The following is a 14485-nucleotide window of genomic DNA, read 5'->3' as shown; positions in this document are numbered from 1 at the left end:
ATATGCATATGTCAGGTCATTCTCCTCCCTGTGACAAAGCCTATTCAGTACAATATGTAGGACATTCATGATATATACTGTATTTCAAAAAGCATCATAGGCAACTAAAAAAATAATGAGTCCCTTAGTAACTTTGGCATCTGGTAAATCATTCACTCACTTCCACATTGAATCACTTATCCTCTGACTCATTCACTCACTCACTCACTCACTTTTCACGTAGACATGTACTTTCATTCCTACATTTGAGTGCTAGGGAAAAATACACACACACACACACACACACATCTATTATTCCATATCTACAGTTTCTCGAACACAGTACCATATAAATACAGAAATATAATGTACTGTACAGGTATTTTGCTTATGTGAGTACTGGTATAAATACTTTCTGTACATCAACAGTGCTAATTAGAACACTGCTGTGTGTTATATTCAGTTCTTATCTTCAATGCTATGAAGGATAATTCACTGATATGAGATTGATTAAAAAACAAAACCCATCTACTGTATTAGCTAATTTTCTCTAAACTGCAATATACCTGTACTAGAAAACATCTGTAAGGAAATCATTAATATTATATACTCAAACAAAACCATAATACATAGTGCTATTGTACATTACATACACTTTATACAGCTGGTTATGTAACTTTTGTTCATTCTTTACTTGATCTTCAGTGTTCAAAAAGGTACTTGGCAACTTATTACAAGATTCTTGGTACCAGTAATCTTCCTTCACTACACAAGCAGCAGCCAGACACATATTTTCTTATGACTACTGTATATATTCACCACCACCATCACCATCATCCCAAACTCCTTTTCCCGCCCAAGGATGTTCATTACCATTTGTATAACCAACAATGAAGGACTGTTTTTTATCAGATGGTAAACACATTGTACACTGCATACAAGTCACAAGTAAGATGCTATGGACTGTTGTTATTTAACAGAAGTACAACATTGCATTAGTCTTTAGAAATGACTGTCTAAATGAAATGAACACAACATCACTTACTATTTATTGTCCACCTCCAAACTATATTTAGCTTAAAACAGCATCACCCAATCCTGTATTAACCCCTTAGAGGGGTAAGCACCCGAGGCTAGGCTACAGTAGTCCAGTATACTTTAAGGGCAGATGACCTGCCTACTTCCCATGATAGAATAACATGATAACCTCTGGGCACCTTGGGGAATTGAACATATGCTTGGTCATCACTCCATCTGAGGAGTGCCAATAACTTGACCACCATTAAGCACTTCACTTGCTGATTCCAAAAGTACTACAGTCTCCTTAAATTATAAATGTGGCACAGGATCAACACTTCAGGCAAGTGATGCTCTGGGGTCTTCCCACTCACCTAAAGTGTACACAGAGGTGGAGCGTCGCAAGTCTGTCGGGTGTATCAGGGGAGAGCCCACATGTAGCTCACTGTTGGCTCTTATCAACACTCCTTTGTGCTCGCCTGAGAAAGGAGGCTGATTTGTTGTTGCCACTCTTTGCCCAGCCAGAACTACACAAGTGGATTTTCTGTCTCTCTCACCTGCTCCAACTGACTCTGCAAGTGGATTACTGTCCCTCCTATTCTTTATTTTTGTACAGGAGGGACTAAAGGGGGGCTCATTCTCACTATCACAAGCAGGCTCACTTCGCCCATCGGGAGGAGGGCGAACAAAGTGCCAGGATGAATCATCTCCTTCTTTACTCTGGGGGAGCAGAACAAGGGAGCCAAGGGACCTTCTTGGGATCATGGATGAGGGGATTCCTGATTCCAAAAGCTCCCGTTGTACCAAATTGTCAGGCAGCTGTGCAACATGTGACTTAATGAAGTCCTGGGGAATGACAGATGACTGATTCATTGAAATACCACCATGACTGTCTGTCCGCAGAAGAATCATTGACTGTGGTCTTCTTTTATTACTGGAAAGATTCTGAGAAGCAAGTTCATTTATGTATGGTTCTTCCAGAGGTATTCTTGGATAATCATTGACAGGCAGCGTGAGAGGAGCAGCATTATTAGTTGCTGGCTTGGTGGTATGAGCAGAAGGAGATTTTTCAACATCCATACCAGAACCCTTCCCCTGTTCCATCTCGCTGCTGTTCATGCGATTCACGAGGCTGGAGAAGAGTCTGCCCATGCTGGACTTCCTAGTTCCTGACCCTTCCTGGTGGGAATGCCTGCGTCCGCCTCCACTCTTGCTGCTGCGTCGGGCTGAACCATTCCTCTGGCTGGAAAGTGATGACTTGATGGAGGTCCTTGGTGAGATTCTGGAGGAAGTGAGGCTCTTGAGAGGAGTAAGAGCAGAAGAGGAGGTTGAGTGTGTGTGTCCTGATGAGAGTGTGAGGTTGGTGACGGTTGTGGGCGGTCGTCGCCTGAGTTTCCCTGTAGTAAGAAGGGTGAGCCAAGCAGTACGGGCCTCCGGGTGCTGGGCCACTCGCACCACAAATATAACGAGACCCTGCAGTGGGGTGGCCAGGCAGAAGATATACTGGAGGGTGAGGCGTGCTCCACCCACACTCAAAGCCCCGGCCACCCAAGTTACTCCAAGCAAAGCCACTACTGTTACTGCACCACGTATCTAGGGAAGGAAGTGGAATCTTACACTTAGCTGAACAGAGACACAGCATCACAGCAAGATCATACTTTAAGAGTCTTTTAAATTAAATCTGTCAGGCTGACTCAAATTAAGAGGTCTTGATTTCTGGCTCTTTGAATTCTTTAGTACTGTACAATGACTTCTTTTAATGTTACTATGATTCAAAGAATATTTTGAAGATTCAAAATTACATATTTTTAATTTCATTACTGTTCTGGGAATAATTTGAGTATCTTTAATGTGATAAAGCAACTATAAATAGTATTCCACAAGATTCATTGACTTGCCAATAATCACCAGTATTGATACCATCATTGCAGTCCTGGTTATGATAATGCTAAAATGTTGTAACATGAACAGCTCAGTTTTAGTGGCCAAGTGGATGTGCATGACTGATGGGCCTCAGGAAATGGACTGTTAAGTCTAGGCCTACAGTCAGATTATTTGTATTTTCTTCAATAGACAAATACAAACATACAAATAAATTGATGGATATATAATACACTGAAACAGTCTGACCCCAACTTTACCTGGGCCAAAGTGACAGGGAACTGCTTCTTGGGTGAGCTGGGTGGGGACTTTGGTTTGTGTGAGTGTGGTCGGCGCTGACACAACACACGTGTCACCATCACAAACACCACACAATTCACCAACAGCACACAGCAGATTGGACCTGAGCAACAATAGGGTATCTTTAGCAGCAAATCTGGTAATATACTGGCCAGATGAGGAATATTTCCTCTCCTCCACAACCCCACAAAAAAAGCAATAAATTTCTCACTCTCCCTAATAAAGAGGCATTAAACTACATGTAAAAATTACCCAAGGTGACAGGCTAGCACTTTACTGAATGAAAAAGTTCTAGAATGCAAAATGTAGGCTAACAGATACTAACTTCTTGTGAAACTTGTAGTGCTTGACAGACAAACAAGATACTACATGATACCTGTAAGTGTTCATTCCATATATCTGAAGAGTCATCACCAGAGTTTATTTAATACCCTTACATGTTGTACATATATACTGTAGTACGTAAACTGAAAAATATGGCTACTGACCAAGGTATGTGGAGTAATATACGGCTGGGTTGGGCAGAGGACTGATGACACAGTAGCCATGAGTGACATCACCGTACACACCCACATCCCATACCAACGCACACACCACTGGCACCACTGGCAGACCTGGGATGGGAAAGGAGGAAGGATGCAAACTGGTTCAACACATACACAGTTAGGCCCATATTTTCATCCACATAGAAGGCTTGCTTGCACCTCTTCCTTACTACTTCACCTCTGCATACTGGTACATACACACTGATGCTGGAGAAGGATGCCTTCATGTGGTGGCACTGATATAACCATTGAGAGCAACTAGCTGGTTATACAAACATCTCTCAGTTACTGTAGTTCCCTATCCCCCAAAATGAAGGTGGTGGACTACATTAGAAGAGGAACTGAAGCCTACTGCCCACTGGGTTCATATTCAGCTCAGCATGAGGTTGCAATTACTACTACTACAACACACATACACTTAAGTATGTATTCTTTCCAACTTAAATGGCCCCCTAGCACTTCTTTCCTACCAGGTCTTGTCTGCAAACAATACCCTAATACTCTCAGTCTCCTATGACTCACTCTCTGCTGAATAAAACTGTCTGACATTAGTTGGAATACAATACTAGAAGCCTCCTGACTATGAAAGGGTTAATGGTGACAGTATTAACATCAGAGATCATTTACAACTTAAATAAAATCACCTAGTAGCAGCCTACATATTAAGTATATCATAATAGAGACGAGGTTAACATACTCAACATTCTTCTCTTCAGGCTACACATTTATCTCTTATTACAATACAAAAACATACCCACACCAACTGCCATATTATGCAGGTAGGAGTTTTGCATCACTATAACCCAAAGAAGTTCTCACTTGCACCTGCCCACATTCATTATGGGAAACTGTATGGGTTACAGTGAGGCACAACTCCTGCCTGCATCTGCCTCCATCAGCAAGCATTTGGAGTGGCCCAAGTCATGAATGTGTTTCAAAATACAGTACCTCATACCACTGGTGATGTAAGTTGGGCAAAACTGGCCCATTAGCTAAGGCAGCAATGGAACTTCAACAGGCACTCATTTGGTCATTTACTCTAGGCCTAATAGCAAAGAGCATGTCAAAAAAGGAAAATTATCTGGAAGGTTAACTGGAGACTGACCATATGAGAGACAAGATAACATACCAAGATACATACCCAGTAGTATAACAGACCAGTGAAAGGTAGAAATGCAGACACACAAGGTACATCATTCATAAGATGCTCAGAATAGGCTACCAGACAGACAATGGATATAACAAGAGACCATTAGAGAACAGTGAAAAATAATAATAGACAGTGAGATGGGCAGGAAGACAATACTGTAAAATATATACATCTTAAGATACACAAAATATAAGACAGATGAACAGACTAAAAGACAACAAACAGTAATTTTAAAAATGCAAAAATCTTACTTAAAAAAAAATAAATAAAAAAAAAAACTCACCCCATGCAGCCACAACTCTCTTGGCCATGAAGTGAGTCTCTGATGATGCAAAGACGGTGATGAGTAGCTGGTACATGTTGGCAGCTTCCACTAACATCCAGGCAAATGCTGACACCACCAGATAGTGAAGCTGATGGAAGCAAATAAATCATCATCATCATCCAGACCTCCTTTCCCACCCTAAGGCAGGGTGAGGAGTAGCAACATCCACACAGCCCAAGTTTGCCCAGTCTAATGGGCCAAGCTTCCATTCACTCATCATACAAGCCCCCAGAATCATGGCTCTATGTGATGTGCCAAAAATTGTCATCACAATATGTAGCTTCACATAAACATACCCAATAGTCAAAAAAGCAGATACACACCATAGAAATAACAATAAACATTTAATTTCAAAATACAGGTACCCCATGGAAGTTATAACAGTTCATAATGTTTAAGGGTAAGTGACTAACTTATAAATTTATGGCATAACATGATAAAAAATCATTTGGGGAATTTGAACCTGCGTGATCTTTGGCCTAAGAGGCACTTTAGACCACATGCATCTTTAATACTGCAGTGTATTATGAAAAACTTGTGCACTGAGAGAAATGTTGGGACAGAATGCATGTGCCAATACTACCAGCATCGATAACATTAGGCCTACTGGAATACTATTTATTACAAGGCATTCGTTTTGAATTTGTATACTGCAGAGCACAGTAAAGTCTCACTGTAACTATATGGTGAATCTACTAGAAAACCAGGCTGGAAGTAGCAAACAGATTATATTATTATTGCTTTTTCTTTACAAACAGAGGTAAGGCCAGTAAGAATCAAAAGACAGAGACAGAGACTTACATGGAGAGATGGAATAGAGTGAGAAATGAGAGAACTGAGTAATGAGACAGAGGGCATGGTACATGGAAGAAGGGGTAAGAGATACTTAAGAGGAACAGGAAGAAGAAGAGGTAGGGTCAATGAGAGAGAGAGAGAGATGCACGCATGCATGCACACACACACACACACACAAACTAACCACAGCAGCGAGGGATGTACAGGTGAGGGATGGAGGTTTGAGCAGTGATGCTGCCAGGAACACCAGGTTGAGCAGCAGCAGTGCCAGTGACAGGTTCACCACAACCTTACCACTGCGGTCACGGTTCAGGGTCCTGCTTGAAGACAGGGAGTGAGTTAAGGAGATATTATTGTTGACTTAACTCCTCTTCTATCTGTCTACTTCTCTTTCCCTATCTATAGCAACATGTTTTAATCTTGAAACATCATACAAGCAGCCAGTCACTTGGAGTCCAGACATACATAGCAGGAGTACAATTTAGATAATAACAGAAAGAGACCTAAATGCCTACACACATTTAAAGGTCCATAAGAACTATAGCACAAAAAACAGCCACAGTTGCATGGGATTCTGGAGTGTAAGTCCAATGCAAATGGTAATTGAGAGAGAGAGAGAGAGAGATTTATGTCTAGATGATCCTGGGGCCTAGTGACAACAACAACAATGATTGACATGAACACAAACCTAGCAAAACAATGCATAAGCAGCTACAGTTGCAAGGGGTCCTGCTATACTGTATGAGTACAATATTCGTGATAACAGCAACAGAAGTTTACTTCTAGATGATCCTGGGTGATAACAACTACAGCAGCAATAACAATAAAAAAACAATGACAGAGAAACAACATAAACCCACCGAAACAATGCATAAGTGGCCACAGTTGCAAGGAGTCCTGCTGTACTAAGTGCAAGTCCAACATAAGTGATGACAGAAAGAGGAGTAGCATGGTAGCCCAGCTTGGAGGGTACTGGGTCCAGGATGATGGAGAAGGCAGTGAGGTGGCGGGCCTGGCATGTGGTCATGCCATCTACCTCTACTGTCTCCAACCCTACTTGCGACCACTCACGCACTGTTGAAAATGATGTTGTGTGAATGATGTGAAGACTAGTTCTCTTGCTCTCTCTCTACTTCAGTCACTCCACTGTGTTTAGACTGCTTTACACAACACAAGGAATCCTTCATTTAAAACAACCCTGAATGATATCTGGAAACTGGGTTATAGTGATGATGCTGATAATAACTAGTTCACTTATCCCATCAACTAAGAAAGGAATACCTATACCTTTTTCATCCCAAAAGACACATAGTGGCTGGAAGGCAGAGTTGTCCCCTCGGTCATTAATAGGTATGTGGTAGAGGACCGGCTCACTCAAGTTGCTGATGGTAGTATTGGTGACACGGGCAGCGATGATGGGAAGGCCTGACCCTTGCTGACTCTTGAAGAACTTGTCACTGGAGTAAGACACAAATTCAAGTCTCACATTCTCTGTTCCTGCCAGCTTCAGCACTTGCAGAGGCAGGGTCAGGAATGGTTCCTAAAAAGAAGTGAAAAAAAGAAAAATAAATGGTCACAACCAATTCTATATCACCCCTTTCAGAGAATGTGCAGCCATATACAGTAAAGTCCTCCAATCTGACCACTAATAATCAGAATATCCCAATACTCCATATTCTTCAATGTGAAATTTTTTGTTTTTTTCCTGGACCTTTTTCAAATTTTTCTGGCCTTTATCTAAGGATTTATCTGGCTTGGACTTACTCTTTCACTTGGATGTACCTGCCTCCAACTATTCATCTACAGTTCTATGCATTTCCAGTAAGTAAAACAATAACCCATATCATTTTAAGTGTTTGTTTATCATGTACATATTTCTAATGTTTTCAGAAGTCCCTCCCAATACAGTAGTCCGAAAAAACCAGTGGTCTGAAAGACCCTCAGACCTCTGCCATTTGGATTACAAGACTTTTACTGTACTAGGCTACAATAGTCCAGAACATTTATGTCACAGATGATCGACCTACTTTCTTAGCAGCATTTTAAATGAAAGAAAAACCTCCAGTCAGCTCTTGAAGGTGTGAACCACTGCAGTATGGCACAGCCTTCACTGTCGACTCTATTGCCTTACCACTGTGACCACAAGTTGTCCTTAAGGTCAGTCATCATCATCATTATCATTATCATCCTGACATCATTTTCCCACCTAAGGATGGGGCGAAATAAGGTCCAGAGAGTAAGAAAAGAAAAAACATGAAACAGGAGAACTATGAAGTATGACTGATTATAAATTACATTATGGTAATTCAGTGGTTAGGATGTTCCAGCCAGTGTGAAGACAAAGCCATGTACAAAATAAATAAATAAATAAATCCTAAATGGCAATTTTAATTTTTTTAAATCACACTGCCACCTCAGGAGTAAGTGGGTCATCTACATTTAAGTATTTTAGATTACAGTGACCCAGCCCAGGGCCCATACACATTGAAGATAACAATATATAGTACCACTGATTCAACAATATACCTCTGATCCACACTATGTACTTCTCACAGTGATGCTGATATAATCCTGCTCAGTTAAATTAATTGTCCCTCAGTTCCCACCTCATCCCACAAAAAGAGGGTGAGAGAATCCTGGAGAAGGAGATGAGCCTGAGGCCTCAGCAACAATAATAACAATAACAACAACATCAACAACAACAAACTACTACAAAGAACAACAGCACCAATCTACAATAACCTTTTCCTCAGGCTCATCAGCTGAGTTGAGTGTGCGTCTATGTCTGGCATGGGGGGATGTGTCTTGGCCCGGAAGGAAGGTGATGTTGTCGCTCAGCGTAGATTCAACCAACCTCGCTTCCACTATCAAATTCTCTGACCTGTAAATCCACCAGTATCAACATCACCTCTTTATAAAATACACAGGAGGGAAACACAGGAAAATGCTCTGCCTTTTCATTATGATGATGCCACCCCCTTTTTTTTTTAGTAAGCTACTGTACAATGAGGCAATCTCTGTATGATGTTATTCCACTAACCCCTTCACTGTGATGATGACGTTTCTATTCTACTCTTGATATTACCTAATTATTTTACGAAGCTCAAGGGACCTATATGATATTCTGGTCAGTACCTTAGGCTATACTGTGTACAACAACTATCTCTCTCCCACACTGAATATAATCAACCAGAATTGGCAACCTAAGTCCAACCAGTGACATGTATATCTTACCTTAACTGCACCAACTTGTCAATTTTCATTGTTAAGTCTCTCCTAAGTATAACTGTTATGAAGTAGGAAGAATATAATAAAAAAAACAATCATTACTGTACTAGAGGCAAGCAACATCATCTTACCTGAGCTGCACAGAATTGCCAACATCAAGCTGGACATTGCTTGTGAAGGTATTGATGGTGTCGACAAGCTGTGAGGTAACATTGCCACTCTGGTCCCCAGCTGCCACCACTGAATCATTCACTGCCATCATGTTGCTCAGAGCATTCACCATACTATTTGCCACCTGCAACATCAAAGCATTCAAGGTTGGGGCCCTGGGCAGGTATTGGGCCCTCCAAGGCTTTCCAAAACATCTGCCATAATTTAGATTTAGAGTGAGTGGATGATGGGCACCCCCACCTACCCATATGATGGATGAATGGAAGTGTGGCCCACTGCATTGGGCAAACTGAGGCTGTCTGGATGTTGCTACTCCTCACCCTGCCCTAGGGTGGGAATGGAGGTCCGGATGATTATGAGGATGATGAACATCAAACCTTTAACCTTTTAAATCCAGTGGGTCTTTTTAGTTTCAGTTTTGCCACAAGAAAATGACTTTATTACATCATCATTCTGACCTGTTCCACCTATAAATGGGGTAAGGTATGTTCCTGAAACTAGAAAAAAGAAAGTACGAAAGTAGGAAAACTATCAACAATAAACCCAATGAAGTGGGTCAGACAGTCCTTCAAACACTGTGCAAGCCCCCACAATCTTGACTCCACCTCACACACCTCTCATAATGAAGGTACTAGAAGTATTCACCATTAACTCCTTCAGTACAACAGTGCCTTGTGGTAATGCCTCATATGGTACTGAAGGAGTTCACCCTTTAACCACACAAAGTTTCTATCCTGAATATCGCCATTTGGAGTTCTTCATCATCACCATCATCATCATCATCTCACGTTTACATGAATAAAAAATCTAAATACAAATTATCACAGAGGAATGGTTAAAGCCAAAGAGTGTAATACTTACTGAAGGATCACTGAGGGCATGTGTCACGATCTGGGACAGCTGCTGGGCAGCCTCAGCAAACATCTGTGAGTCAACAGAGGCAGGGGAAGCTGTCAGAGAGGCCACACCTTTTGCCATCTCTTCTGCTTCCTGTGCAGACTTTTCCCGGCACACTGCTGTGATGGGTTCCTCCCAGGCTACTATACCACTGGGTTGCAAAACACATGACCTCACTGCCCCAACTGCCATAAGTGGTGATGGAGATGGTGGCATGCTGGTCTTTATGTAAACTTGCTGGTCTTCCTTTCCTGCCAAGGGGTTCTTTAACTTCCTTTTTTCCTGGATATGAGGGCGAAGGCTCTCTGACATGCCTCCCACCATCTCCCAATTTGTTCTTAGTCCAGACTGTATCCCTGGTTCACTGTTTTGTCCATCAGCAAATGCCCTTTCCCCACTCCCATCACCATCTCCTTCACTCTGTCTTGGTTCAGGATGGCTACTAGACCTCCATGTCAGCTCAGATGGCTTGTCTTCAGGAATTCCAAAGTGATCACTACTTGGCTGACCCAAATCTAATTCCCTCTCAAGCTCTTCAACAAGTTTCTCCTCCCTCCTTACTTGCTCGTACTGTTCTCTGACTGATTTGGTCTGAAAGTGTGGGTTTCTTAAATTCTGTTCAAGCTCATAGTATGAAGCTTGAGTACTAGAAGGAGAACCCACAGATCCTGCTCCACTATGACTCTCTGCCAAAGTAACAGGACTGGCTGGAGTGTGATGTACATGTCTACCTTTTGCTTGCTGTTCAGACACCTGTTTGTTGCCCATTTGATGTGAATGACTTGTCCTACCCGAGCCTGATATCGATCTTCCATGTGACAATTCTTCTGATGGATTTTCAGCTTCTGACTCCTCTCCTGTCTTCAAGTGTCTTACGTCCTCTTGTCCCCCTTGCCAAGCCCAATCCTGCTGTCTCTGGTGCTGTTTCCTCCTCTGGAATGGCCTTCGGTGCACACGGATGCTTTCAGAGATGATCCTATATCTTGCCTGCCGAGCACTCTCCTGTAAAAATGGACAAAATCTTAACTCTCACACTTTTCACTATATACATCCTCAGAAACAATTACAAGTATAAATACTGATGGAGTGACAATGAATGCAGGAAAGTGGTGAGACTAATTGTTGTTATTCTGGCAATAGTGAAAGAGACTGACTAGATGAGTGTATGTGAGTGAGGCAGAGTGGAAGAGGAGGAGGAGGAGGAGACCAAGGATGAGAAGGAAGGATGAAGTGGAGAAATATATGAAGGAAGGGGACATGAACTGGAGGGAGGGCAGCCAAATGGCAGAGGACTGAGTGAGATGGAGGAAATCTGTTTGTGGCCACCCCTTACAGGAATGAGCCAACAAGCAAAGACAGATTGAAAGTTGCATTCTTTTTTTTTTTCCTTTGCCAAGGTTAGGGCTAAAGGATGCCAAAGTTAAGGATGTTGTATGTGGTTATCATGGCCAGGTTGGGTCTTGCTTGGTCTGGCCTGAGTAATGTCCATAAACCAGGCTGCACAACTAAACTTAATAATTACCATCACTTTTAAAAACTATGGATTAGGAAACATGCCAATATTTGGGGAGACGTGCAAAGTCCTTGTTGTATTGTGTGCAAGTCACCTTTTTGTCCTTTTTTTTTTTTTTTTTCTATTGAGTTCTCATTAAACTACAGGAAAATTGCCTACTACATTTCCACTGCTACCTATATTACTGATATGCCAGCATCCTCTATTTACTATACCATTTGTATGAAAATAAAGTGAAATTTTGGAAAACACACCAAACTCATAATAAAGATGGTCTGTATGTATTACAAAAAGTGCAAGTTAAAGAGTATATTCATGAAGGAGACAGGAGAAGAAAGGAAGGGACTAACAGAAGCTGTTAAGAATGTGTATGGGTTGGAATATGGCTTGGAAAATGTGAGTGGAACAGTACATCAGTGAGACTGAAACAAGAGGAAGGAAGTGTCTGAAACAGAAAAAGGGAAGCATTTATGAATGTACTGCATATGGTGTTGATAACATTCACAGACCAGAACTTTAGTAGGAGAGAAAGAGGTAGGGAAGTGATTTATGATAATACCAATGCCACAGAGACATACCTGCCAAAAGATAGGTGAAAAACTTCTGCCACTATGGAGCACTATATTTATACTACTTGAGTCAATAAAGACAACTTATCAATCCTTATGAGTGAAAAAGAAACTTTATCATTACAGTACAGGAAAAACTAAGAGCTGAGAAGTAAGTGAGAAGCTTCCATCATTATCAATGCATATAATCACAACAAAAAGCTTATCAATACTTCATTTGCACCTTTACTCTAATAAAATGCTTTCATATTATTCTTGGTATCTTCAGGCAATTTTCATCAGCTTAAGAGAAAATTTTCAATTGGGATGGATTAGATACAACCCTCATTAACTCATCCAGTATGATAGATCTTACCTTAAATTGCATAAAACTGTCTGGAGGCAGCAATAATAAACTGCAAAAAGTCCTCACGATATTGAATGGTTAATACAAGGAAATAAAAAAGGAAAAAGAGAAAAAAGAAAGCTATAAGGCCATACCAGTCGAGAAGTGGGTGAATAGCTTCTGCCGCTATGGAGCATGTCCACATCCCTGGCTCTTCTCTTGATGCTGAATGCCCCACCCTCCCACTGCGCCGCTGTCTCTCGGATCCCATGGGTAACCTCTGAGTGGGATGATCCTTTCTCGCCGTTATGCCTCACGAGATCACCAGGAGTCTCTTGGGCACCTCTGATATTTGTATCTCTTGATGAACTCTTGGAAATTGAGGTCTTGACTGGGGAATTAAAACTCTTGATTGAAGACCCTGCTGTCAAACTGTCTCTCCCAGTGTCCCGGATACCGTATGGACAGGCGAGGGAGACGGAGTGGCCATGACGGGTGGCTGGCCAGTGGAACTCACCGGTGCTGAGAACGATGGTGTGGGCAGGGCACAACTCTGGTCAGGGAGAAAGGTAGACGTAGAGAGGCTCAGGCAGGGAGGGGCGGTCCATGCGGTGGAAAGAACGGCCGGCTGCAGAGAAAGTGGAGGCCGACAGTGGGAGAGGAAAAACTAATGCACAACATGACTCATGCTTAAATAAAACCAAAGAAGCTACTTAAATGAGAGCATTGGAGGTACTGCACTCTTCAACTAACTTTGCTTTGAAAAAGCTGCCATATCAGTAACACTCTTAGCAGGCAAAGGTTTCCCTCAGCTAAACAAAATCATATGGCAGTAGCTAGATTAAAATACTGTGCATCACTGAGGCCCAAGCCTATGAAGGATCAAGTTCCTGAAACATTAACACTATAACAGAAGACATTATACCAGTACAATATATGAAGTTGTGTTTACTGTGATGACAAAAGTTTTGGCCTGGCCTGAACCCTCTTCAGGTATGAGTCCAATACCTAAAAAAGTCCATGTAAAACTGAAACTGTTGTGTCTTAAAAGGAAAAAAAAAAAAATAATAATAATAATTTCTTCTACCGGTAATGAAAAAAGAAAACAGAGCACTGTGAAATTAAAATCCATAACACCATAATACTGTTCAAGAATCAGAATTTATTATTATTTTTTTTTTTTACATTATACTTAATTTCACTTAAGCAAGGGCCATTAGCATGAGTGTCATTTCAAGTGGGTTCATGAAGCAGACTATATCTTCCAGCTTTGGGGAATCCTTTTGTAAAGATGGGTCAGAAACATTCTCCACTATGCCCTTTGATACTTTCATGTCTCCACATTACAATGTGGTACATTCCTGCCACTGATACATTACGGTACAATTTCCAGCTTGAGGGTAAGCCTCTCATACTGAAGGGATTTATTAGTTGCATAAGTCGCTGTACAGCAGAAAAGTACAGGTAGTTCTCCATAAAGCATTTCATGTGACAGCATGTGGGTCAATAACAAGCAACATGCAGGGAAAAAACAAAACAAAAGCATACTCTTCTCTGGTATGAGACTGCCACACTAAAAGGCAGTATGAAACTCATAAGCTCATTATCTTAAACTAAGAGACACTGCATTAACAGTTGCTAATTTTGTTAAAATAATAAAACAGTTCATGTTGACTGCAATGCCAAAGAAGAGGTCACCAATTACGATGTTAGCTGCAGCAACATTACAAATTTTTTAACTAAAAATAACCTCATGTGCTTCTCTACAATTTAATGAAGATGTGGTATAA

At 41.4% G+C, this 14485-nt stretch overlaps 1 protein-coding gene across 1 annotated transcript in view; it reads right to left on the bottom strand.

Moving 5' to 3' along the window:
• LOC145392801 (uncharacterized) overlaps window positions 1-14485 on the bottom strand; it is a 38677-nt gene continuing 24192 nt past the window's right edge. Inside the window, exons 12-22 of the mRNA XM_080267088.1 lie at window positions 13013-13248; window positions 10253-10879; window positions 9352-9515; window positions 8735-8873; window positions 7280-7532; window positions 6853-7066; window positions 6177-6309; window positions 5156-5285; window positions 3666-3791; window positions 3138-3280; window positions 1-2589 (exon numbers count right to left, since the gene is read on the bottom strand). Of these exons, the coding sequence (XP_080123214.1) occupies window positions 1336-2589; window positions 3138-3280; window positions 3666-3791; window positions 5156-5285; window positions 6177-6309; window positions 6853-7066; window positions 7280-7532; window positions 8735-8873; window positions 9352-9515; window positions 10253-10879; window positions 13013-13248 (3419 nt within the window). The 3' untranslated portion in view covers window positions 1-1335. The remainder of the gene's footprint in view (window positions 2590-3137; window positions 3281-3665; window positions 3792-5155; window positions 5286-6176; window positions 6310-6852; window positions 7067-7279; window positions 7533-8734; window positions 8874-9351; window positions 9516-10252; window positions 10880-13012; window positions 13249-14485) is intronic.

Source organism: Coenobita brevimanus, chromosome 23 (genome assembly GCF_032717465.1).
Source record: "Coenobita brevimanus isolate Jiangsu-jjx chromosome 23, ASM3271746v2, whole genome shotgun sequence".
Lineage (NCBI taxonomy): Eukaryota > Metazoa > Arthropoda > Malacostraca > Decapoda > Coenobitidae > Coenobita > Coenobita brevimanus.
This window is presented reverse-complemented; position numbering and strand designations above follow the sequence as displayed.